General features: G+C 41.7%; 1 protein-coding gene across 3 annotated transcripts; it reads left to right on the forward strand.

The window, feature by feature from the left end:
- Nucleotides 1–408: 408 nt before the first annotated feature.
- Nucleotides 409–27,605, forward strand: LOC107223880. 3 transcript variants are annotated; one of them, XM_046745669.1, is made up of 5 exons: nucleotides 409–1,042; nucleotides 24,615–24,890; nucleotides 24,966–25,305; nucleotides 25,485–25,622; nucleotides 26,292–27,605. In XM_046745669.1, the coding sequence occupies exons 2-5, from the start codon at nucleotides 24,620–24,622 to the stop codon at nucleotides 26,416–26,418; spliced, it is 876 nt and encodes a 291-aa protein (XP_046601625.1). In that variant the 5' UTR covers nucleotides 409–1,042; nucleotides 24,615–24,619; the 3' UTR covers nucleotides 26,419–27,605. The 3 variants fall into 3 exon arrangements, with proteins under 3 accessions (XP_046601625.1, XP_046601630.1, XP_046601620.1); XM_046745674.1 differs by having other exon boundaries at nucleotides 24,620–24,890; XM_046745664.1 differs by lacking the exon at nucleotides 409–1,042 and adding an exon at nucleotides 20,903–21,241.
- The last annotated feature ends 77 nt before the right edge of the window (nucleotides 27,606–27,682 follow it).

A 27,682-nucleotide genomic window follows, 5' to 3' on the forward strand; every position in this document is an offset into this window, starting at 1 on the left:
AGCGTAAAGACATTTTCAGATAACTTGGACTTTACATCATATTGCGGAATGTGCTTTTAAGCATGGGATAAAATTTGAATGGTTTTTTTTTTACCGTGTCTGTTCATGGTAATCACGCCAAATTTTGAGACAGAATTTTCGTTCCGTATCTGTTTGTCCACCTTGTGCAAGGAACGTGGCGATAGGTTGTTATAATCACAAGTCACAACTGTCGGTTACTGGGCTATAAATGTATGCCAAGACAGCATTGAAGTACGGGGATTGAATAGTTAAATGATCATACGGTCAGTGGCGCAAAAATCTGAAGATTGTGGCGATGGTGGTGGTTATGGTATACGGGAGGTGGGGAGATTCTCGAACAGGATAGTGCCTCGCGTATGCAAGCCTCGCATGCAGTACTGAAGCCGCTCTTCTTCGCGAATCACGCTCGATGGAAAGGCGTTTACCGTCAGCTCAATAAATATTATCAGCTTCTAAAGTTACACGTCTTCCCTGTAATGATTGTACTTGAGTAATGAAAGAAGAACGTTCTTTTATGTGCATGCTATGATTGTACGATTAAAGCGTAAATATTGTTGAACAATACCATTTATTTAATTGCCCGCGCAGTAAAATCAAAGAGTAAACCCACGGAACGACACTAAAAAAAGTAAGCGTGATTTAAATAATTTCGATAATATCACTTGTTTTTTTACTATTCTGTTGAAACTAAACAGTAATATGCGATAAATTGTGAATTAAATTGTCAGGACTATCGATAGTTATTGTTAACATAAGCTATGTACCATATACGAAATAATGGTATCGGTTCAATCGTAATTTGTGTAACGAATTCCATCCTCTGAACATTCATAAAAAATCTGAAAAGCATCTAAGTGAAGCGAAATACACGACAACCAAGTCTGGCAGCAGAGAGGAATTATGCCATAGCCCTGTTACTCAGCGTGCATCAACGTTACTCCACATTTTTACGAATCTTCTCCATTCCTGGCCGTCGTCGCGTTGTGCTGGATCAAGATCCATACGTTCGAACCGCGCGAAGGTAATATTTTTATTAAACTATCGTGGAGATATACAAATAACTCAAATCAGGTCTACTACCATGGTATAATAAAACCATTCTGGTCTACCAGTATTTCTTTTCTGTACAAAATGATGTTTAATGGTACTCAAATTTCGACTCTACTTGGCTCTACTTTGCTCTCACGTTTCAAGAAATAATCATTGTCTACACAAGCTGTGAACCTACTGCTCAGCTGTCACGATCATTTGAATCACCGTAACTCTTCAACAACTAATTGCAAAATGATGATCAAGTCTATGAGCCGTCGCTTTGCTGCAGAACTCGTACGTAAATTGTGCTGAGAGTACGCATGCGGAATCTATGCACTAATCTATAAGATAGTGCAGTCAGCGAGTTAAACAACAATTTCGAGCCCTCGCACAGAGGATGAATTTTTTCCCGCCGACAGCCTCTGGGACCAATATATATAACGGTAGATAGTAAGAAGTATTAGAAAAAGGGTAAGAGAACGGCTGTGATATTAATGTGAAAATACGATTGAAAAAAATAAACAGCGATACTGTGGATACTGTTGCCTTTACTGTGGTCTTTTATGTTTGTACAAAAAAACGCTACTGCGAATTCAAAAATTTCAATAATCAAAAACTTGGGTGTAATTTATTCAAAGAATACGATTGCGCATAGTCCCTAATCACTGACAACAGTTCATCAGAAGTGAGTGCCAGCGACCAAAAAATTGCTTCATATTCTCTTTGTAGTTTCATAGCTGTTGATCCTAAAATATTCGAGATGTCTTTTTTGAATTTCTAGGGATCCAATTAGTTTGAATAAGGTAATTTAAATTTATGCCAAGACAAAGAGTTTTCGGCACCAAAATCGCTGCAAATAAAAAGTAGTTTGGTAAAACGCTAGAATGTATTTATTTAGGTGCTGTATCGACGTAATTGTGCGTAAAAAACCGATCAGGCACAGTTTGGAGTCCTTGCGAGCTGTAAGTAAAAAACGAAACATTTTCCTCGTATCTCCTAAGCTGAAGGCTTTACGCAGTTTTATTAGCATTTGCTGACTTCCTTGGGCTCCTAATGGTCTAGAAAAGATCGTACCAATCGCCATATCGACAAAATTTTTGTAAACAAATGTCTCGCGCAGAGTTTGAAGTAGCAGCAAGCAGTATGTCGCACATTACAGCCCAAAGATGAGACGTTTCCCTCATATTTCTTCAGCCTTTGCTCTTACGAGGTTTTGAATGGCTTTTCTCGTTTCTCGGCGTTTGCATATTGTAGAAGAGGTAATATCGATCGATTTCAAGGCATGAAGTTGCTGGCTTAAACCTCAGAGAATACGGATGGCTGATCCCTTTGCAGTTTTGACTAAAACTTATGCGATTTCGAAAAGTGCTTAAATAAATTTTTTGGTGCACTTTTCCGACGTAATTTTGCGAGAAAAATCGATTGGGCGCAGTCCGAATACGCTGCGAGCAACAGATTAAAAGTTAGAGCCAAAAAACAAGAACCTGTGATTTCCACATTTTTTTGACTGGTGCTCTTTCCGTCGTCATTTCTCTGCTGTTGGTCCTACGCTGCTTTTGCTGCGTTTTCTGAGTTCCTGGGGGTCCAATTAGTCGAGAAAGAGTCATACAAATCGAATCTGAGACCAAAAGTTTCTTGCTCAAAAAAAAAGTAAGGCTAACCCCTTTGTGTTTTTGGCGAAAATTTTCGCGATTTTAAAAAGTGCTTGAATTAATTCTTTCGTGCACTTTTCCGACGTAATTTTGCGAGAAAAATCGATTGGGCGCAGTCCGAATACGCTGCGAGCAACGGATCAAAAGTTGGAGCCAAAAAACAAGAACCTGTGATTTCCACATTTTTTGACTGGTGCTCTTTCCGTCGTCATTTCTCTGCTGTTGGTCCTACGCTGCTTTTGCTGCGTTTTCTGAGTTCCTGGAAGTCCGATTAGTCGAGAAAGAGTCATACAAATCGAATCTGAGACCAAAAGTTTTTTGCTAAAAAAAAAAGTAAGGCTAACCCCTTTGTGTTTTTGGTGAAAATTTTCGCGATTTTGAAAAGTGCTCGAATTAATTCTTTCGTGCACTTTTCCGACGTAATTTTGCGAGAGAAATCGATTGGGCGCAGTCCGAATACGCTGCGAGTAGTGGGTCAAAAGTTACAGCCAAAAAACCAGATCCTCAATTTTCGACATTTTTCAGCAGGTGCTTTTTTGCTTGCCATTTCTCACCTGTTGGTCCTACGCTCTTTTCGCTGCGATTTCTGAGTTCCTGAGGGTCCAATTGATCAGATAAGGGTCGTTTAAAACGAATCTGAGACCAAAAGTTTTTTGCCCAAAAAAAAAGTAAGGCTAACCCCTTTGTGTTTTTGGCGAAAATTTTCGCGATTTTGAAAAGTGCTCGAATTGATTCTTTCGTGCACTTTTCCGACGTAATTTTGCGAGAGAAATCGATTGGGCGCAGTCCGAATACGCTGCGAGTGGTGGGTCAAAAGTTACAGCCAAAAAACCAGATCCTCAATTTTCGACAGTTTTCAGCAGGTGCTTTTTTGCTCGCCATTTCTCACCTGTTGGTCCTACGCTCTTTTCGCTGCGATTTCTGAGTTCCTGAGGGTCCAATTGATCAGATAAGGGTCGTTTAAAACGAATCTGAGACCAAAAGTTTTTTGCCCAAAAAAAAAGTAAGGCTAACCCCTTTGTGTTTTTGGCGAAAATTTTCGCGATTTTGAAAAATGCTCGAATTGATTCTTTCGTGCACTTTTCCGACGTAATTTTGCGAGAGAAATCGATTGGGCGCAGTCCGAATACGCTGCGAGTGGTGGGTCAAAAGTTACAGCCAAAAAACCAGAACCTCAATTTTCGACATTTTTCAGCAGGTGCTTTTGTGCTCGCCATTTCTCACCTGTTGGTCCTACGCTCTTTTCGCTGCGATTTCTGAGTTCCTGAGGGTCCAATTGATCAGATAAGGGTCGTTTAAAACGAATCTGAGACCAAAAGTTTTTTGCCCAAAAAAAAAGTAAGGCTAACCCCTTTGTGTTTTTGGCGAAAATTTTCGCGATTTTGAAAAGTGCTCGAATTGATTCTTTCGTGCACTTTTCCGACGTAATTTTGCGAGAGAAATCGATTGGGCGCAGTCTGAATACGCTGCGAGTGGTGGGTCAAAAGTTACAGCCAAAAAACCAGATCCTCAATTTTCGACAGTTTTCAGCAGGTGCTTTTTTGCTCGCCATTTCTCACCTGTTGGTCCCACGCTCTTTTCGCTGCGATTTCTGAGTTCCTGAGGGTCCAATTAATCAGATAAGGGTCGTTTAAAACGAATCTGAGACCAAAAGTTTTTTGCCCAAAAAAAAAGTAAGGCTAACCCCTTTGTGTTTTTGGCGAAAATTTTCGCGATTTTGAAAAGTGCTCGAATTGATTCTTTCGTGCACTTTTCCGACGTAATTTTGCGAGAGTAATCGATTGGGCGCAGTCCGAATACGCTGCGAGTGGTGGGTCAAAAGTTACAGCCAAAAAACCAGAACCTCAATTTTCGACATTTTTCAGCAGGTGCTTTTGTGCTTGCCATTTCTCACCTGTTGGTCCTACGCTCTTTTCGCTGCGATTTCTGAGTTCCTGAGGGTCCAATTGATCAGATAAGGGTCGTTTAAAACGAATCTGAGACCAAAAGTTTTTTGCCCAAAAAAAAAGTAAGGCTAACCCCTTTGTGTTTTTGGCGAAAATTTTCGCGATTTTGAAAAGTGCTCGAATTGATTCTTTCGTGCACTTTTCCGACGTAATTTTGCGAGAGAAATCGATTGGGCGCAGTCCGAATACGCTGCGAGTGGTGGGTCAAAAGTTACAGCCAAAAACCCAGAACCTCAATTTTCGACATTTTTCAGCAGGTGCTTTTGTGCTCGCCATTTCTCACCTGTTGGTCCTACGCTCTTTTCGCTGCGATTTCTGAGTTCCTGAGGGTCCAATTGATCAGATAAGGGTCGTTTAAAACGAATCTGAGACCAAAAGTTTTTTGCCCAAAAAAAAAGTAAGGCTAACCCCTTTGTGTTTTTGGCGAAAATTTTCGCGATTTTGAAAAGTGCTCGAATTGATTCTTTCGTGCACTTTTCCGACGTAATTTTGCGAGAGAAATCGATTGGGCGCAGTCCGAATACGCTGCGAGTGGTGGGTCAAAAGTTACAGCCAAAAAACCAGATCCTCAATTTTCGACAGTTTTCAGCAGGTGCTTTTTTGCTCGCCATTTCTCACCTGTTGGTCCTACGCTCTTTTCGCTGCGATTTCTGAGTTCCTGAGGGTCCAATTGATCAGATAAGGGTCGTTTAAAACGAATCTGAGACCAAAAGTTTTTTGCCCAAAAAAAAAGTAAGGCTAACCCCTTTGTGTTTTTGGCGAAAATTTTCGCGATTTTGAAAAATGCTCGAATTGATTCTTTCGTGCACTTTTCCGACGTAATTTTGCGAGAGAAATCGATTGGGCGCAGTCCGAATACGCTGCGAGTGGTGGGTCAAAAGTTACAGCCAAAAAACCAGAACCTCAATTTTCGACATTTTTCAGCAGGTGCTTTTGTGCTCGCCATTTCTCACCTGTTGGTCCTACGCTCTTTTCGCTGCGATTTCTGAGTTCCTGAGGGTCCAATTGATCAGATAAGGGTCGTTTAAAACGAATCTGAGACCAAAAGTTTTTTGCCCAAAAAAAAAGTAAGGCTAACCCCTTTGTGTTTTTGGCGAAAATTTTCGCGATTTTGAAAAGTGCTCGAATTGATTCTTTCGTGCACTTTTCCGACGTAATTTTGCGAGAGAAATCGATTGGGCGCAGTCCGAATACGCTGCGAGTGGTGGGTCAAAAGTTACAGCCAAAAAACCAGATCCTCAATTTTCGACAGTTTTCAGCAGGTGCTTTTTTGCTCGCCATTTCTCACCTGTTGGTCCCACGCTCTTTTCGCTGCGATTTCTGAGTTCCTGAGGGTCCAATTAATCAGATAAGGGTCGTTTAAAACGAATCTGAGACCAAAAGTTTTTTGCCCAAAAAAAAAGTAAGGCTAACCCCTTTGTGTTTTTGGCGAAAATTTTCGCGATTTTGAAAAGTGCTCGAATTGATTCTTTCGTGCACTTTTCCGACGTAATTTTGCGAGAGTAATCGATTGGGCGCAGTCCGAATACGCTGCGAGTGGTGGGTCAAAAGTTACAGCCAAAAAACCAGAACCTCAATTTTCGACATTTTTCAGCAGGTGCTTTTGTGCTTGCCATTTCTCACCTGTTGGTCCTACGCTCTTTTCGCTGCGATTTCTGAGTTCCTGAGGGTCCAATTGATCAGATAAGGGTCGTTTAAAACGAATCTGAGACCAAAAGTTTTTTGCCCAAAAAAAAAGTAAGGCTAACCCCTTTGTGTTTTTGGCGAAAATTTTCGCGATTTTGAAAAGTGCTCGAATTGATTCTTTCGTGCACTTTTCCGACGTAATTTTGCGAGAGAAATCGATTGGGCGCAGTCCGAATACGCTGCGAGTGGTGGGTCAAAAGTTACAGCCAAAAACCCAGAACCTCAATTTTCGACATTTTTCAGCAGGTGCTTTTGTGCTCGCCATTTCTCACCTGTTGGTCCTACGCTCTTTTCGCTGCGATTTCTGAGTTCCTGAGGGTCCAATTGATCAGATAAGGGTCGTTTAAAACGAATCTGAGACCAAAAGTTTTTTGCCCAAAAAAAAAGTAAGGTTAACCCCTTTGTGTTTTTGGCGAAAATTTTCGCGATTTTGAAAAGTGCTGGAATCAGAGCTTTGGAGCACTATATCGACGTAATTTTGCGAGAGAAATCGATTGGGCGCAGTCCGAATACGCTGCGAGTGGTGGGTCAAAAGTTACAGCCAAAAAACCAGAACCTCAATTTTCGACATTTTTCAGCAGGTGCTTTTGTGCTCGCCATTTCTCACCTGTTGGTCCTACGCTCTTTTCGCTGCGATTTCTGAGTTCCTGAGGGTCCAATTTATCAGATAAGGGTCGTTTAAAACGAATCTGAGACCAAAAGTTTTTTGCCCAAAAAAAAAGTAAGGCTAACCCCTTTGGGTTTTTGGCGAAAATTTTCGCGATTTTGAAAAGTGCTGGAATCAGAGCTTTGGAGCACTATATCGACGTAATTTTGCGAGAGAAATCGATTGGGCGCAGTCCGAATACGCTGCGAGTGGTGGGTCAAAAGTTACAGCCAAAAAACCAGAACCTCAATTTTCGACATTTTTCAGCAGGTGCTTTTGTGCTCGCCATTTCTCACCTGTTGGTCCTACGCTCTTTTCGCTGCGATTTCTGAGTTCCTGAGGGTCCAATTTATCAGATAAGGGTCGTTTAAAACGAATCTGAGACCAAAAGTTTTTTGCCCAAAAAAAAAGTAAGGCTAACCCCTTTGTGTTTTTGGCGAAAATTTTCGCGATTTTGAAAAGTGCTCGAATTGATTCTTTCGTGCACTTTTCCGACGTAATTTTGCGAGAGTAATCGATTGGGCGCAGTCCGAATACGCTGCGAGTGGTGGGTCAAAAGTTACAGCCAAAAAACCAGAACCTCAATTTTCGACATTTTTCAGCAGGTGCTTTTGTGCTTGCCATTTCTCACCTGTTGGTCCTACGCTCTTTTCGCTGCGATTTCTGAGTTCCTGAGGGTCCAATTGATCAGATAAGGGTCGTTTAAAACGAATCTGAGACCAAAAGTTTTTTGCCCAAAAAAAAAGTAAGGCTAACCCCTTTGTGTTTTTGGCGAAAATTTTCGCGATTTTGAAAAGTGCTCGAATTGATTCTTTCGTGCACTTTTCCGACGTAATTTTGCGAGAGTAATCGATTGGGCGCAGTCCGAATACGCTGCGAGTGGTGGGTCAAAAGTTACAGCCAAAAAACCAGAACCTCAATTTTCGACATTTTTCAGCAGGTGCTTTTGTGCTTGCCATTTCTCACCTGTTGGTCCTACGCTCTTTTCGCTGCGATTTCTGAGTTCCTGAGGGTCCAATTGATCAGATAAGGGTCGTTTAAAACGAATCTGAGACCAAAAGTTTTTTGCCCAAAAAAAAAGTAAGGCTAACCCCTTTGTGTTTTTGGCGAAAATTTTCGCGATTTTGAAAAGTGCTCGAATTGATTCTTTCGTGCACTTTTCCGACGTAATTTTGCGAGAGAAATCGATTGGGCGCAGTCCGAATACGCTGCGAGTGGTGGGTCAAAAGTTACAGCCAAAAACCCAGAACCTCAATTTTCGACATTTTTCAGCAGGTGCTTTTGTGCTCGCCATTTCTCACCTGTTGGTCCTACGCTCTTTTCGCTGCGATTTCTGAGTTCCTGAGGGTCCAATTGATCAGATAAGGGTCGTTTAAAACGAATCTGAGACCAAAAGTTTTTTGCCCAAAAAAAAAGTAAGGCTAACCCCTTTGTGTTTTTGGCGAAAATTTTCGCGATTTTGAAAAGTGCTCGAATTGATTCTTTCGTGCACTTTTCCGACGTAATTTTGCGAGAGAAATCGATTGGGCGCAGTCCGAATACGCTGCGAGTGGTGGGTCAAAAGTTACAGCCAAAAAACCAGATCCTCAATTTTCGACAGTTTTCAGCAGGTGCTTTTTTGCTCGCCATTTCTCACCTGTTGGTCCTACGCTCTTTTCGCTGCGATTTCTGAGTTCCTGAGGGTCCAATTGATCAGATAAGGGTCGTTTAAAACGAATCTGAGACCAAAAGTTTTTTGCCCAAAAAAAAAGTAAGGCTAACCCCTTTGTGTTTTTGGCGAAAATTTTCGCGATTTTGAAAAATGCTCGAATTGATTCTTTCGTGCACTTTTCCGACGTAATTTTGCGAGAGAAATCGATTGGGCGCAGTCCGAATACGCTGCGAGTGGTGGGTCAAAAGTTACAGCCAAAAAACCAGAACCTCAATTTTCGACATTTTTCAGCAGGTGCTTTTGTGCTCGCCATTTCTCACCTGTTGGTCCTACGCTCTTTTCGCTGCGATTTCTGAGTTCCTGAGGGTCCAATTGATCAGATAAGGGTCGTTTAAAACGAATCTGAGACCAAAAGTTTTTTGCCCAAAAAAAAAGTAAGGCTAACCCCTTTGTGTTTTTGGCGAAAATTTTCGCGATTTTGAAAAGTGCTCGAATTGATTCTTTCGTGCACTTTTCCGACGTAATTTTGCGAGAGAAATCGATTGGGCGCAGTCCGAATACGCTGCGAGTGGTGGGTCAAAAGTTACAGCCAAAAAACCAGATCCTCAATTTTCGACAGTTTTCAGCAGGTGCTTTTTTGCTCGCCATTTCTCACCTGTTGGTCCCACGCTCTTTTCGCTGCGATTTCTGAGTTCCTGAGGGTCCAATTAATCAGATAAGGGTCGTTTAAAACGAATCTGAGACCAAAAGTTTTTTGCCCAAAAAAAAAGTAAGGCTAACCCCTTTGTGTTTTTGGCGAAAATTTTCGCGATTTTGAAAAGTGCTCGAATTGATTCTTTCGTGCACTTTTCCGACGTAATTTTGCGAGAGTAATCGATTGGGCGCAGTCCGAATACGCTGCGAGTGGTGGGTCAAAAGTTACAGCCAAAAAACCAGAACCTCAATTTTCGACATTTTTCAGCAGGTGCTTTTGTGCTTGCCATTTCTCACCTGTTGGTCCTACGCTCTTTTCGCTGCGATTTCTGAGTTCCTGAGGGTCCAATTGATCAGATAAGGGTCGTTTAAAACGAATCTGAGACCAAAAGTTTTTTGCCCAAAAAAAAAGTAAGGCTAACCCCTTTGTGTTTTTGGCGAAAATTTTCGCGATTTTGAAAAGTGCTCGAATTGATTCTTTCGTGCACTTTTCCGACGTAATTTTGCGAGAGAAATCGATTGGGCGCAGTCCGAATACGCTGCGAGTGGTGGGTCAAAAGTTACAGCCAAAAACCCAGAACCTCAATTTTCGACATTTTTCAGCAGGTGCTTTTGTGCTCGCCATTTCTCACCTGTTGGTCCTACGCTCTTTTCGCTGCGATTTCTGAGTTCCTGAGGGTCCAATTGATCAGATAAGGGTCGTTTAAAACGAATCTGAGACCAAAAGTTTTTTGCCCAAAAAAAAAGTAAGGTTAACCCCTTTGTGTTTTTGGCGAAAATTTTCGCGATTTTGAAAAGTGCTGGAATCAGAGCTTTGGAGCACTATATCGACGTAATTTTGCGAGAGAAATCGATTGGGCGCAGTCCGAATACGCTGCGAGTGGTGGGTCAAAAGTTACAGCCAAAAAACCAGAACCTCAATTTTCGACATTTTTCAGCAGGTGCTTTTGTGCTCGCCATTTCTCACCTGTTGGTCCTACGCTCTTTTCGCTGCGATTTCTGAGTTCCTGAGGGTCCAATTTATCAGATAAGGGTCGTTTAAAACGAATCTGAGACCAAAAGTTTTTTGCCCAAAAAAAAAGTAAGGCTAACCCCTTTGGGTTTTTGGCGAAAATTTTCGCGATTTTGAAAAGTGCTGGAATCAGAGCTTTGGAGCACTATATCGACGTAATTTTGCGAGAGAAATCGATTGGGCGCAGTCCGAATACGCTGCGAGTGGTGGGTCAAAAGTTACAGCCAAAAAACCAGAACCTCAATTTTCGACATTTTTCAGCAGGTGCTTTTGTGCTTGCCATTTCTCACCTGTTGGTCCTACGCTCTTTTCGCTGCGATTTCTGAGTTCCTGAGGGTCCAATTGATCAGATAAGGGTCGTTTAAAACGAATCTGAGACCAAAAGTTTTTTGCCCAAAAAAAAAGTAAGGCTAACCCCTTTGTGTTTTTGGCGAAAATTTTCGCGATTTTGAAAAGTGCTCGAATTGATTCTTTCGTGCACTTTTCCGACGTAATTTTGCGAGAGAAATCGATTGGGCGCAGTCCGAATACGCTGCGAGTGGTGGGTCAAAAGTTACAGCCAAAAACCCAGAACCTCAATTTTCGACATTTTTCAGCAGGTGCTTTTGTGCTCGCCATTTCTCACCTGTTGGTCCTACGCTCTTTTCGCTGCGATTTCTGAGTTCCTGAGGGTCCAATTGATCAGATAAGGGTCGTTTAAAACGAATCTGAGACCAAAAGTTTTTTGCCCAAAAAAAAAGTAAGGCTAACCCCTTTGTGTTTTTGGCGAAAATTTTCGCGATTTTGAAAAGTGCTCGAATTGATTCTTTCGTGCACTTTTCCGACGTAATTTTGCGAGAGAAATCGATTGGGCGCAGTCCGAATACGCTGCGAGTGGTGGGTCAAAAGTTACAGCCAAAAAACCAGATCCTCAATTTTCGACAGTTTTCAGCAGGTGCTTTTTTGCTCGCCATTTCTCACCTGTTGGTCCTACGCTCTTTTCGCTGCGATTTCTGAGTTCCTGAGGGTCCAATTGATCAGATAAGGGTCGTTTAAAACGAATCTGAGACCAAAAGTTTTTTGCCCAAAAAAAAAGTAAGGCTAACCCCTTTGTGTTTTTGGCGAAAATTTTCGCGATTTTGAAAAATGCTCGAATTGATTCTTTCGTGCACTTTTCCGACGTAATTTTGCGAGAGAAATCGATTGGGCGCAGTCCGAATACGCTGCGAGTGGTGGGTCAAAAGTTACAGCCAAAAAACCAGAACCTCAATTTTCGACATTTTTCAGCAGGTGCTTTTGTGCTCGCCATTTCTCACCTGTTGGTCCTACGCTCTTTTCGCTGCGATTTCTGAGTTCCTGAGGGTCCAATTGATCAGATAAGGGTCGTTTAAAACGAATCTGAGACCAAAAGTTTTTTGCCCAAAAAAAAAGTAAGGCTAACCCCTTTGTGTTTTTGGCGAAAATTTTCGCGATTTTGAAAAGTGCTCGAATTGATTCTTTCGTGCACTTTTCCGACGTAATTTTGCGAGAGAAATCGATTGGGCGCAGTCCGAATACGCTGCGAGTGGTGGGTCAAAAGTTACAGCCAAAAAACCAGATCCTCAATTTTCGACAGTTTTCAGCAGGTGCTTTTTTGCTCGCCATTTCTCACCTGTTGGTCCCACGCTCTTTTCGCTGCGATTTCTGAGTTCCTGAGGGTCCAATTAATCAGATAAGGGTCGTTTAAAACGAATCTGAGACCAAAAGTTTTTTGCCCAAAAAAAAAGTAAGGCTAACCCCTTTGTGTTTTTGGCGAAAATTTTCGCGATTTTGAAAAGTGCTCGAATTGATTCTTTCGTGCACTTTTCCGACGTAATTTTGCGAGAGTAATCGATTGGGCGCAGTCCGAATACGCTGCGAGTGGTGGGTCAAAAGTTACAGCCAAAAAACCAGAACCTCAATTTTCGACATTTTTCAGCAGGTGCTTTTGTGCTTGCCATTTCTCACCTGTTGGTCCTACGCTCTTTTCGCTGCGATTTCTGAGTTCCTGAGGGTCCAATTGATCAGATAAGGGTCGTTTAAAACGAATCTGAGACCAAAAGTTTTTTGCCCAAAAAAAAAGTAAGGCTAACCCCTTTGTGTTTTTGGCGAAAATTTTCGCGATTTTGAAAAGTGCTCGAATTGATTCTTTCGTGCACTTTTCCGACGTAATTTTGCGAGAGAAATCGATTGGGCGCAGTCCGAATACGCTGCGAGTGGTGGGTCAAAAGTTACAGCCAAAAACCCAGAACCTCAATTTTCGACATTTTTCAGCAGGTGCTTTTGTGCTCGCCATTTCTCACCTGTTGGTCCTACGCTCTTTTCGCTGCGATTTCTGAGTTCCTGAGGGTCCAATTGATCAGATAAGGGTCGTTTAAAACGAATCTGAGACCAAAAGTTTTTTGCCCAAAAAAAAAGTAAGGTTAACCCCTTTGTGTTTTTGGCGAAAATTTTCGCGATTTTGAAAAGTGCTGGAATCAGAGCTTTGGAGCACTATATCGACGTAATTTTGCGAGAGAAATCGATTGGGCGCAGTCCGAATACGCTGCGAGTGGTGGGTCAAAAGTTACAGCCAAAAAACCAGAACCTCAATTTTCGACATTTTTCAGCAGGTGCTTTTGTGCTCGCCATTTCTCACCTGTTGGTCCTACGCTCTTTTCGCTGCGATTTCTGAGTTCCTGAGGGTCCAATTGATCAGATAAGGGTCGTTTAAAACGAATCTGAGACCAAAAGTTTTTTGCCCAAAAAAAAAGTAAGGCTAACCCCTTTGTGTTTTTGGCGAAAATTTTCGCGATTTTGAAAAGTGCTCGAATTGATTCTTTCGTGCACTTTTCCGACGTAATTTTGCGAGAGAAATCGATTGGGCGCAGTCCGAATACGCTGCGAGTGGTGGGTCAAAAGTTACAGCCAAAAACCCAGAACCTCAATTTTCGACATTTTTCAGCAGGTGCTTTTGTGCTCGCCATTTCTCACCTGTTGGTCCTACGCTCTTTTCGCTGCGATTTCTGAGTTCCTGAGGGTCCAATTGATCAGATAAGGGTCGTTTAAAACGAATCTGAGACCAAAAGTTTTTTGCCCAAAAAAAAAGTAAGGCTAACCCCTTTGTGTTTTTGGCGAAAATTTTCGCGATTTTGAAAAGTGCTCGAATTGATTCTTTCGTGCACTTTTCCGACGTAATTTTGCGAGAGAAATCGATTGGGCGCAGTCCGAATACGCTGCGAGTGGTGGGTCAAAAGTTACAGCCAAAAAACCAGATCCTCAATTTTCGACAGTTTTCAGCAGGTGCTTTTTTGCTCGCCATTTCTCACCTGTTGGTCCTACGCTCTTTTCGCTGCGATTTCTGAGTTCCTGAGGGTCCAATTGATCAGATAAGGGTCGTTTAAAACGAATCTGAGACCAAAAGTTTTTTGCCCAAAAAAAAAGTAAGGCTAACCCCTTTGTGTTTTTGGCGAAAATTTTCGCGATTTTGAAAAATGCTCGAATTGATTCTTTCGTGCACTTTTCCGACGTAATTTTGCGAGAGAAATCGATTGGGCGCAGTCCGAATACGCTGCGAGTGGTGGGTCAAAAGTTACAGCCAAAAAACCAGAACCTCAATTTTCGACATTTTTCAGCAGGTGCTTTTGTGCTCGCCATTTCTCACCTGTTGGTCCTACGCTCTTTTCGCTGCGATTTCTGAGTTCCTGAGGGTCCAATTGATCAGATAAGGGTCGTTTAAAACGAATCTGAGACCAAAAGTTTTTTGCCCAAAAAAAAAGTAAGGCTAACCCCTTTGTGTTTTTGGCGAAAATTTTCGCGATTTTGAAAAGTGCTCGAATTGATTCTTTCGTGCACTTTTCCGACGTAATTTTGCGAGAGAAATCGATTGGGCGCAGTCCGAATACGCTGCGAGTGGTGGGTCAAAAGTTACAGCCAAAAAACCAGATCCTCAATTTTCGACAGTTTTCAGCAGGTGCTTTTTTGCTCGCCATTTCTCACCTGTTGGTCCCACGCTCTTTTCGCTGCGATTTCTGAGTTCCTGAGGGTCCAATTAATCAGATAAGGGTCGTTTAAAACGAATCTGAGACCAAAAGTTTTTTGCCCAAAAAAAAAGTAAGGCTAACCCCTTTGTGTTTTTGGCGAAAATTTTCGCGATTTTGAAAAGTGCTCGAATTGATTCTTTCGTGCACTTTTCCGACGTAATTTTGCGAGAGTAATCGATTGGGCGCAGTCCGAATACGCTGCGAGTGGTGGGTCAAAAGTTACAGCCAAAAAACCAGAACCTCAATTTTCGACATTTTTCAGCAGGTGCTTTTGTGCTTGCCATTTCTCACCTGTTGGTCCTACGCTCTTTTCGCTGCGATTTCTGAGTTCCTGAGGGTCCAATTGATCAGATAAGGGTCGTTTAAAACGAATCTGAGACCAAAAGTTTTTTGCCCAAAAAAAAAGTAAGGCTAACCCCTTTGTGTTTTTGGCGAAAATTTTCGCGATTTTGAAAAGTGCTCGAATTGATTCTTTCGTGCACTTTTCCGACGTAATTTTGCGAGAGAAATCGATTGGGCGCAGTCCGAATACGCTGCGAGTGGTGGGTCAAAAGTTACAGCCAAAAACCCAGAACCTCAATTTTCGACATTTTTCAGCAGGTGCTTTTGTGCTCGCCATTTCTCACCTGTTGGTCCTACGCTCTTTTCGCTGCGATTTCTGAGTTCCTGAGGGTCCAATTGATCAGATAAGGGTCGTTTAAAACGAATCTGAGACCAAAAGTTTTTTGCCCAAAAAAAAAGTAAGGTTAACCCCTTTGTGTTTTTGGCGAAAATTTTCGCGATTTTGAAAAGTGCTGGAATCAGAGCTTTGGAGCACTATATCGACGTAATTTTGCGAGAGAAATCGATTGGGCGCAGTCCGAATACGCTGCGAGTGGTGGGTCAAAAGTTACAGCCAAAAAACCAGAACCTCAATTTTCGACATTTTTCAGCAGGTGCTTTTGTGCTCGCCATTTCTCACCTGTTGGTCCTACGCTCTTTTCGCTGCGATTTCTGAGTTCCTGAGGGTCCAATTTATCAGATAAGGGTCGTTTAAAACGAATCTGAGACCAAAAGTTTTTTGCCCAAAAAAAAAGTAAGGCTAACCCCTTTGGGTTTTTGGCGAAAATTTTCGCGATTTTGAAAAGTGCTGGAATCAGAGCTTTGGAGCACTATATCGACGTAATTTTGCGAGAGAAATCGATTGGGCGCAGTCCGAATACGCTGCGAGTGGTGGGTCAAAAGTTACAGCCAAAAAACCAGAACCTCAATTTTCGACATTTTTCAGCAGGTGCTTTTGTGTTCGCCATTTCTCACCTGTTGGTCCTACGCTCTTTTCGCTGCGATTTCTGAGTTCCTGAGGGTCCAATTGATCAGATAAGGGTCGTTTAAAACGAATCTGAGACCAAAAGTTTTTTGCCCAAAAAAAAAGTAAGGCTAACCCCTTTGTGTTTTTGGCGAAAGTTTTCGCGATTTTGAAAAGTGCTGGAATCAGAGCTTTGGAGCACTATATCGACGTAATTTTGCGAGAGAAATCGATTGGGCGCAGTCCGAATACGCTGCGAGTGGTGGGTCAAAAGTTACAGCCAAAAAACCAGAACCTCAATTTTCGACATTTTTCAGCAGGTGCTTTTGTGCTCGCCATTTCTCACCTGTTGGTCCTACGCTCTTTTCGCTGCGATTTCTGAGTTCCTGAGGGTCCAATTGATCAGATAAGGGTCGTTTAAAACGAATCTGAGACCAAAAGTTTTTTGCCCAAAAAAAAAGTAAGGCTAACCCCTTTGTGTTTTTGGCGAAAATTTTCGCGATTTTGAAAAGTGCTGGAATCAGAGCTTTGGAGCACTATATCGACGTAATTTTGCGAGAGAAATCGATTGGGCGCAGTCCGAATACGCTGCGAGTGGTGGGTCAAAAGTTACAGCCAAAAAACCAGAACCTCAATTTTCGACATTTTTCAGCAGGTGCTTCTGTGCTCGCCATTTCTCACCTGATGGTCCTACGCTCTTTTCGCTGCGATTTCTGAGTTCCTGAGGGTCCAATTGATCAGATAAGGGTCGTTTAAAACGAATCTGAGACCAAAAGTTTTTTGCCCAAAAAAAAAGTAAGGCTAACCCCTTTGTGTTTTTGGCGAAAATTTTCGCGATCTTGAAAAGTGCTGTAAATCAGAGCTTTCGTGCACTTTTCAACTAGTTTAGTAATGGTTGTACAAATTGATTCGGAGAAAAAAACACTCAGGGCCAAATAAAGAGCAAGGCTGACCCCATTTGATAATTTCGCCAAAATTGCGATGAAAATTCTCACTACTCAGCGTTTCATTAGCCCACATTGGCCCATCCAGATTTACTTCAGGACCGCGTCTCCCTGGCTCTGAAATCGCAGGAAAAGGAAGACTTACGCCGAGATCAAGCTTGAAGGAATTCTCCAGCCCAAGTTGAGCGGATGCGAGCAACGTTGTCACCGACTCATTCAGATTTCATATAGCTATCATTTCGCTAGAGAAATTTGTTCCGGACAGCCTTGACTCCTTGCGGACGCCTGACGAAAATCTTTTACCGAAAAACATAAAATTTGCCCCGGATTCACATACTTGTAGGGAAGGAGAAATACAATCTGAACGTAACAAAGTATCAATTTCAGTTTATTTCATGTGCTTCAATTATTGTACATGTGTTAGGGTGTTAGAGTATAATTTCTCAACAATTCGTCAAATAGTACGTATTAAAGTTAATGGTAAACAGACATGTAAAAAAATTATCAAACATTACGTAATAAATATACCTATTATATAAGGAAACAGTAGTGCACCATCCTATTTCTCAAGCAGTGTATAAAAAATGTTGTACGATTAAATATATATTATATATAATAAATATAAAATAATTGTAGTTTATAAGTAGTTCAAGTTTCGTTCTGTGTACAGGCGGAATTGTATCTCTGCAGGATGCGATTTGTATATTGTATCGTTAGTATTTGATGCAGTCTTGATTGAAATATAGAAATGAATGAACATATGCTTTTATTTATTTAACTGCTGAACCCAGGAAGTTTGGAAAATCGTTTTTCCATCACCGTGAGTAAAACAGTTTGAGAAGTTTCAATCGATTCTGTCGCATGAAGATTTGGCTCCGAAAGTCACAGAAAAAGGAAGGCTACCCTCTTTGGTTATATCCGTCAGGTCAAATTCCGTTAAACGCTACGTGCCGACGGTTCTGAAAAATCAGTAAGTTTCAATGGGTTGTAGATTCATCGGAACCCGTCCTCTCTATCGTGTACGTTATACAATTAAATTGTGTTTCTCATGTAGTTTGCTATTATGGATTACCCAGTTTAGCGAAGACAACAAGTCGAATCAACTGATTGGATATATTCATGCGAGTAAAAATTTCCAACTATATTAGCCATGTCTCCATATGTCGGATGTGATCTCCAAATAAGTAAGATCAATACCTTCATAATTATAGCAATTGGGCGGGTTTTTCCCTCTTGTCTGACAGATTTGATGCTTCAGACGAACCTGTAAAACCTGCGGTTTCTCTGATGAGCCATTCGGTCTGTGCGTGTAAAAACTTTACATACGTAACAAGTAGAGAAATTAAAAATTATTTGATCACGTCGTTTCCTATCTACAAAAATTAAAATACATATAGCAGGTTGAAAACTACAACAATGTCTCATGCAACCAATGTTTACGTACATACATTTAACGAAATAAGTGAAATTCAATTGCTTGTACCATCCACGATTAGGTTTTGATGCCGATGAAAAACTACAACCCAATTATTGACGAAGCTGAAGTTAGTAACGTTTCTGAAACGAAACATCAGGGCAAAATTTATTATTGTTTCATTTTAGAATGACTTCCAGTGAATTGGCTTTTCAAAATATGAATGTGTTTTATTTAGTATGGTTTACTAAATTTCAGACAATCCTGAAGGTGTGAAGTAATGATTTTTTCTAAACATGCATCGTTACAATAACGTTACCTTCTTCAACTTCATGATTATTTGGTGTTCCCATGCGTTATACACACTGAAAAAATGAATTTTCTTCGCGAAAATACCCAATTTCGTTTTTTTGGTTCGCCATATTTATGCTGTTAAAGTTGTGCTGGGTAAAATTCTTTAAAGAATAACAAACCTAAAAAAAAAAATAAAAAATTACACGACATCGGTAATTGAATCTACACGATTCTCGACAGCGGTCTAAGATTTTATTTCCTCCGTAACCTGAATGACAAAATGTATTATCATATAATATAAACGAGATCTGTTGACTTATCGTACCGCATACCTGGTAGTTGAAATTTCACTACCGAAGTCAGGCTGGAGAAATTAAGTAGAGTAGTTTCTCATTCACTTTTACACGGATGCTATGAAACGAGTGAGGCTGCAGTCATAAAAACAGGAATATTCATTTTAATAGTTACTTTTATTAGACGACATTGTAAACCAGTTGCTTGACCTGTGACTGAAAGCGATTTTTGTTTAGCTTTCGTAGGCTAACTGCCGTCCAAAACAGGCATTCAGAGTCCATGGCACGATCCGTCTACAGTAACAGACAGTTTGATCTGGAATCCGACAAAGAAACACCTTTTACTTTACTCCATATTACTCTTATCACAAACATCATTATCTATTGAAGTATACTCATAAGGTCTGAGTTATTTCGAGACAGCCTGTAAATTAAATGCTTGATGAATCACGCGACGATAGTAATCTGCGGGAATAGATCTCAAATAATCTGTATCCAGTGACTGTATAGCTTACCGCAGACCGTTGTAATGGTTACAAAATAATTGGGCGATCAGGATAGCTACGTCAGTGGCGGGGAGGAGGTTCTTTCCATACTGCTGTCTCTGGGCTGCACGTGCACAATTAAACGGTAAACGCCCGACTGGGGTATGGATCTTAATTAATTCGCTCCATTCTCCCCATTTCGACACGGAATAACAATGTCGGGTTTCGTGCTAACGTGATATTTTCCACGGAGTCAGTCGACATCTTTTTCTCCTCACCACAATACGTGGCAAGTCATTCGTGTCGTAGACAGTAAAAACATATATAATGACGAAGTTCGTTCTATTACAAATCCTCAGTGGCTAAAAATTTGCAGAAAGAAATTTGCCGTAAATTTGACGAAGATGGCTGGGTCCTGGCGATCCCGAGTTCCTTCAATCTCTTCCAATACTTTCCGGTACAGTCTTTGTCGTTTCTTGGCTCGCAGTGTTAAAGAAAGCTGCGGAGTGGCAAAGCGTACGAAAAAATTTTCCTCCCTTCCAACAAACATTTGCAATATACTTACGATGTAGGAAGCCAATTATTTCCATCGGCGCGTTTTCCATTACGTACGTGTCCGACTTTTCAAAAGCAAATCTTACCAAAGCTGTCCCTGCGACCTACGTACCTCGATTCGACGTCCTGCACTAAAGCGGACAAAGACTTTCTCTCTAGTATACTTTGACAATGAAGCCGCTCGGGAAACGCGCGACAACTCGCAGGTAAGGACAATGAGGATGCGGAGTGAGCTGCATATCTAAGTACTCCCACACGCCGCGGTTTAACGCGTTGCCCCCGACACAATCTTCGTGCAAGGATCTAAATCGGCCGGCGTTGCTGGTGCAGCAGGTGGAAAGGAAGGCGCAAGGCGTACCGTGAACGCAGTTCATTCCCCTCCGTCGTGGATTGATCCACGCTACCTTTTCCGCGCGCAGTCCGGTCGTCTCAAGGACTTTTGTACCTGTGAATGTCCTCCGTGTACACCAAGTGCATAGGATACACATGCGCGTGTATCGATATAGGCGAGCGAGGAGACGGGATCGGGATCGCGGTCGCAGGGTAACTCTAGCGGTAGCGAAAACTCGTATTGTCGGACAACGGACTCGCCTTCCACCGATCCAGAGTACTCGAGTTTACATTTTTATGGCCACCTGGCCGATTGTTCGGCTGATTCGAAGCACAGCTACGAACTCGGCTCAATGGACGAAGGATGAAAAGATACCTTCTCCTACTTGTGCGGTTTCTTTCGACTATTCGACCCGGCGACTGTGCAGTTTACTCCCCTCCGTGTTTCCCTCGCAATCTTTGTATAGAACGAGACCAGGTTGACGAAAAAGCATATCGTCTAGATCGCAGCCGACTCTCAAGCTGTCCACGAAGCAATATTTGAGCCGAATGTAGAAAATTACAGGTTCCGTCGACGATTGATTGATCTTTGGAAAAATCGGTGGATGATTGTCGGCGATGAGGGTAATCCGTGCGGATACTTATTAATCAATACATACGGATGATCTCACCTTCGAAACTTTCCGATATTTTTGGTAGGCGATGCTAATATACATGCCAAGGCGGGAGGAATTCGCGCCGACTAACGGTTTCGCGAAAACGTCGGGGAGCCGAATTGATCGTTAAGCCGTGTCGCTGGTGCACCCGATGCTAATTACGACGAGGTGTGTGTCGGCGAGATCGATAGTGCGAGCGTGAATAATACATATTGTCATTCCCTCGAAGCCCCTCGATTTCTCCCCTCTTTTACACCCGGCAACTAGCCAAATGCGGGCCAAGCTTAGTATCCGCTGAACGTGTGACACTAAAATCTGTTTACACCGCGCTTGCAAATCGGGCAGAGATTTTTTTATCCACTCGATGGTATCGTGCAGGACGATTCGGGTTTCTCGAACCCCTGGTCCTTCCGCCTGGCCTCGTTCCATCGGTGCTAAAGCCGGTACCCGTTACCGTTAAAAAAAACGAAAATAAAATTATCGATTTTCGTATCCGAAACATGAGTGGAACGAAGGTTACGCAATGTCTCGATGCACTGCAGTGCGGAGCAGAATTTACCGAAGTGATAGGATCACTTCTGAAAACGTGTTTCGAAAAAATGAACGCACGTATGCCGTTCGTTTATGGTATTGCCCCTACACATTAATTCCGTATTATTTTCATAAATAAATACTGCTCGGCTGCTGTGGTCAAGCAAGGCTAATTTTGTTTTAAATAACCATAAGTTGTACGGAGTCAGACCTGTTCGATGATCAATTGCGCGATAATGCGTGCAAGTTATAAGGATAAATAGATCGTTTACAACTATGCGGCTCATCTATTTCAGAATTCTAGGCAATACCTCTACAGGGAGAAATGGATGTTTATTCTGCACAGTCACTACAGACTTCTTGACGTATAGACACGTAGGAGAATCTTGTTTGTGACCACGCGCTTTCTTGGTCTTCCTTTCTCCAGTGAAAGTAATTGCTTAGTTCAGTTGAATAATCAACAAATTTTTTCCATCTTTTACAAAGTCCCCGGTCGTTGGATTGACCTTGTATTCTGAAACCCTGGTGTTTAATTTTGCAACGAATTATTCTTCATGAATTTTCTGTGTTCTCCAGAACTTGACTGACGGTACACATTAAATACGAATGGGAATTTAAGTGGGCGCGTCCATGCGCCTGATTTGACAAGTATAATATTTGGCGTCTTATTTGATTCTACTGTGTTTTCGAATCGTCAAGTTCAGGGATTATGTGGTCTTGAGAATTCAGGTTCGGAGTTGGCTGATGTTTTCAAATCGTAACAGTTCCCCGCAACAGTTCTAGTTCTAGGTTCTATGGCAATTCTGACAGTCGACTGGGACGCTGATTTTTCGCAGATAATTGACGTGTTTTTAATTACCAGCCGCGTGAATGAGCGACCTCTTACATTTAAATGTGCGTCCGTTATATGAAAGTCAACAATTCTGCGAAGAAGCAAAAAATTATTCTCCATTAACTACGGTGCGGATAAAAGATCCTGCCACATAAATTGACCGCCGACAACCGTTAAATGGTGGACGGGTCGTCATTCACAAACAGTCTGCAGTATAAGAATAATTTTATCAGAAAATTAAAGGGAGCGGCAACTGGAGTTTTATATAATATTTGCGAGTCCATAATAACCAAGAAAATGCCTTCCTGCGATAACATATCCACGACTTTGTACGTTTAAGCCTGCACGGTAAAAATTTTCTACACTATGTTGATTGATTACTCGACCTTATCTTTAATTTATGTGCAGAGTTTCTCGGTGTCGAAGGACAATAAAGTCAAAGACAACGTTGACGTTGACGTTTCGGGTCTGAAGGGGGGCCCCCCCCTCAGAAAACTAAAATAATATTTATTGCATACAGTAACGTGATATAAGTTATGAGTGAATGTTCTTCTACACATAAAAAAAAATACAAATTGCTACAGAAGACTTTCTGCACTATGACAGATGTATAGTGCACATCCCAACCGATTTTCAATTCTGCATACTGCGAATCGGCATTAAAAAGGCGAGATTTAAGAATATCGTGCTAGCAAATTATGATAATGTGAGGTGTAATATTCAAGTGATTATGCTATGAATTCAGCGCCTCAGGGTCTCCAAGACGTAACGGCAAAACCCCGGCGAAGAGTAATCGATTGCATCGGCAATTCTGGCTATATATTATGTATTTTTTTTCCTTTTCAGCTCGTTTCAATTTTCGATCATTCTTGTTTCGCTCCACTTGTGGATTGTTACTGTTTCGTCACTCTGTTTTAATTTATTTCCGCAATTAGTAGCCAACACTGGTAGTTAGCTATCACTGGGTCACGCGAACATATTCAAACGTGATCGTTAAATAACTCGTAATTCGCGTGGCGATCACATCTTTTCAATACAACATAATTTCTCATGATTATTTATGCCAGTAACGTAAGTGTTATGGTCTTTTGAAATCAAACGAATCATTGCAATACAACTTAATTTCTTGTTACTTTTTAATGCCGATCAAGGAAAGTGTTCTCGTCTGTTTATATTTAATATATCACTAGGATAGATTCGTCAGGTGAAACTGTCCTACCTGTCTAACATCTAGAAAAATCACTTCACCCATACTACGCTGTGGATATTATTCACAGTTTATTGTCAACGGCACGTTCTGCGTGCAAATATCTGCACTAAATTGTTTGGCAAATCGATGGATTGGCCGATCGATGAAATGCAGAGAATTCAGTACATCGCGTCTTTATATTTCATACCACATGTTCCTTGGCACGTGATGTTACAGCGGCATTAAGAAGCACCTTTCTTTCAGCGCATATAGCCGGACGCAACGAGCAAGGCTCTAACCGTCGCTTGATGTTTGTGACCTGTTCCCAGGTTGCGTTTGCGACTCACGTCTGCCGGCTACAGCGTAAACTGGTAACAAGAAAAGACCGGCTGGCTGTAATCGAGCCTGTCAGCCCTCCTGGAATCCCCGGGTTAACCACAGTCTTCCTTAACTGCACCGCGTCTATCGATCGGTGCAACGTTGCCCGGATCGACCAAATCGGGCGATAATGTCACCGCAGTGGCGGTCAAGCCACTGCGATTCACAATTATTGTACAATTTTCCGAGTTATCCAGATCTGTAGTGATTTTTATCGAGAAACTAGAACGATTCTATGCAAATAACGACGATCATACGATCGGTAATCAAATCAATTGGACAGATTAATGCGTCTAGAGAGATCGAGTGTAGTACAGTCAATCATTGTAGACGCAATTAAATGATGGTCGCATACATACATTGTATGAATTAATTCATGCGAGTATGCTAATCATAAACGGGACGGATCTTTAGAATAAAGCAAGAAAAAAACATCAATAATACGAATATATCACAGTGGAACTTCGTAGGGGGGTGGTGGGATGTGGTCTGACCAGAAAAATAATCGAATCGGTATTCGTATTTAATTATATCTGTGTCAACACATTCAAGAGGGATTCGGGCGGATTCGGATCCGCGTAGTCGGGTCTTCAAAAAGACCGTTATACAGCATTCCATTTTTGATTGTACTTAACAATTTGGCGATTGTACGAGGCATATTGTGCTAGTCCAGACCTACTTAATCTGTTCCGATCTGGTTCGCGTTCGCCTTTGCTTTTATTTCAACCGGGAACCGTACATTCGTGAATAGACGTTGGACCAGACGTCCTAAGAAATTTATCAACATCACACGACATGACGACTGTGAAGCTCCGGGCTATCTTACTTGCGTGCGTGCGTGCGTGCGTGCGAATAAAGTTCGTCTACAATAATATAGTAGGGCCAAATATAATATTTGCAAACTGTGCCACGAGAGCACCAAGTGCCGGACATCGGTTATACAGGGATAACGGAGTTCGGCGTCGATCCGATCCTCTCCGCACGTTTCCTGCAGCTTCGTTGTTTTTCACTCACCAATGATTGATGCCGAAGGCCGTTACATATGTATGGGTGAACCGTTCTTGTTTCAGTAAAGATGCTGCCAAATATCGGTCCGCTCTTCTGTCTGATGCTATTCCTCGGAGTTTCGACGCCTCAGAATCATCCCGGGGATGCCGGTGTCGTTCCTGACGATGGGGCCCAGGTTCACCACCGTCAGAAGAGACTGTTGTGGGTTACAAATGATGGGAGAATCGCCTTGCCTCCTGGCACAGTGCTGACCATAACTCCGACGATTCTGTTACCCTTCGTGAGGTATCCGCCTTACGGTTTCCTCAGTAACATGTCGATGAGCTTCCCGTTCACCAGTGAGTTGCCTTCGCCGTTTCAAGTCTTCCCGCCTCCTCAGACGGGCAGATTCTAATTTTGAAATTTCGTTACAGTCGACTTCGACAAACTGGGCCTAACGGACAACGAGAATCCTTACGGCGCTCTGCCCCCCGTCTTCGGCAGAGCGTTCCAGAGCCGAGAGGCAGGCATGGCTCTCGGGGATTTCATTGCTTCCTTCATGAAGCACAGACTCCAGAAACGCGAAGTACCGGAAGTTCCCAAAAACGCGTTCCAGGGTGGAGAACGCGCCTTACTCTACGGGATAGCCGAAGACATGCTCAGCCAGTTCGGAATGGATGGCAAAGCTTGCCTGCTCCGAGCAATATGCGAGGTTCACGGTCACCCTCTGGACAATTTCGGCTTCGTTGGTGAAATTATACGGCTTTTTTTCACGTGAGTATTTTGAGGGCATCCATCATAACTCACTCTATGCGGTGATTCGGAGTATGCCGGTTGTAAAACACGGACAGGTGTTCGAAATATCGCAAAACTAGAACGGTGGCCCGCCTCGCCCATAGAACCAGGTGATTCGTTTTAACCTAGCATTAATTTTTTGCCATCTGTAATTTCAGCGCGAGCAAATCGCCGTTCGCTGAACTGATGAAGGATTACGTCGATGCAGAAAAAACGGGAAAATCGCACGGAGAATGCTGGCCATACTTCAAGGCGTGTCCGAAGTCACTGTTCTTGCCATCATCAAACAAGTACATGTGAGTTATCGGGCAATTATTACCTCTGCAGATGCGAATGCCTAGTTGGTGTAACAATGGCGTGTTTTCGGAACGAGTTCAACTGCTCGCTGATGGCAGTGGTCAATATGGCATGTGCGAAGACTGTAATTATGAACGCTCCATTGCTTCGTTGATTGAGAGCTAATTTGCAGTAGAGGTGTTCACAAGTCCTGACCACGCGTTGTAGAGCCAGCCAGATTTTGATTGCCCTGCAACTGTTTCGTATCAGGTCAACCATCAGTGCATAACGAAGCTATAAAATTTGGGCAACGGTTGAATTTTATAAGAGAATAGGCGAATTTAACCGAGTACGTGACGTGTCCGTCAAAGCAAGTAAACGGTGAGACCCAGATCTCAGGCCCGAAGGCTCTAGGAAGCCTCGAGGCACAAGGCAATGGCCAAGATTTAGGGATTCCCCAATTGTCATGCACAAGAAGTTGTTGATCCCATCGTCAGATACGGTTATGTGGTATTCACATCAATCAGATCGAAGTAGGCGATTGAACCTACACATGTAGAAGCTGACAGAAAAAAAGTATTAGACGGTAGATGAACTCTTTCGTTATACATCCATTGCAGAACTCAAAAACGACGCGATAAAAATATGCTTTAAATAATATATAAATCGGCATCAATTTTGTGTTACAGGGAAGATTCCGTTCACACGGAAGGAGAGGTTGATTTTGACGACGAGTTCAATAAGATTCCGCAAACTTTCGAACAGGAATCACCGAAGAGGACTCCGACACGGAATACGATACATCCAGCTATGTAGGCTTTAGATGAATATTTAGATATCAAATCATTTTCAATTAGCAAGAAAAATATGAAGCACGCGATATATGTAATGCTCAGAGCAAAATCGATCAAACTGCAGTGGGATAGAGAAATAAGGTATATTTTTTGTTGATCGAATTTTGATGAAAAATTCGCAACGTTATTTTATGCCAATAATGGTGTGCGGAAAACCGTAGTATTGATTACCTGTGAATTTTATGGAATCAATCATTGCTGCTCTACCGGTTGAAGTAATCGCATTATTTATTATCACTACGTGTCATATGATTATTATCAAATATCTGGTGCTGTGCAATTTCACGGAAAACCGACTGTTTGTAACTTCGGTACGTGACGTTAAGTGGTTTCGATACAATTAGTGAAATATGACATACAGATATTCACGTTTTAATCATAAATCGATGAAATGTATATAAAAATGATGAAGGGACTCAGGGGAAAACGAGTGATGAATTTTTTTTAAGAGATTTGTGTAAAATAATAAACATTATTGCGAATAATTTATAGTACAGTAAATTACTTACTATGGTCTGTAGGAATGCTATATTATATTACTGTTATCTGTATATCTGTTTAATTTAAGGTAAGAACGTGTTAGGTATATTGTAAATAGCATACTGTGTGAATGTGTATATCAATGTTGAAATAATGAAATAAATTATTTAATATATTGAATGACGTAAAAGAGTTTTCGTATAAATTGTATCCTTAAATAAATAAGTGGAAAATAAAAGCAATGGCACAAGGCCGAAAAGAATATTGAGTAATTCGCGTTTGTGTAGTTTTGCGTTACGGGGAGGTAGAGTTGTGATATATGTGTAATATATTCATAGGACGATAACAATATCAACAAACAGCTATATTTTTAATGCTATTTTATTTTCTACCCCTTCAAGATATTCAAAGATTTGAGCCACTACAATTTGCATATTATTTTTAGTTTACTTATATATTATTTAAATTGCTTCGTTTTTTTCGTTCTTTCTTCCTATCTTTCATAAAGAAAAAAAAGTTCAAGATAATCAATACTATGGGAATTCGGAAGAGAAATGTACTTTAGCCCCTTCTATTGCATGTTTTTGTCGCACTGTTATTCATCCTCATTTGACGGTTTGGCCATTTCTGTTGTCTGATAATTTATGTTTCTCGTATTTTACATTTGAATTAGTCTAGAAAAAATTTCCAAAGCAAGGCTATTACACTCGAAACGCTTATACAAAAGCCTATATTTTATTACTCTC

Source organism: Neodiprion lecontei, chromosome 1, assembly GCF_021901455.1.
Source record: "Neodiprion lecontei isolate iyNeoLeco1 chromosome 1, iyNeoLeco1.1, whole genome shotgun sequence".
Taxonomy (NCBI): domain Eukaryota; kingdom Metazoa; phylum Arthropoda; class Insecta; order Hymenoptera; family Diprionidae; genus Neodiprion; species Neodiprion lecontei.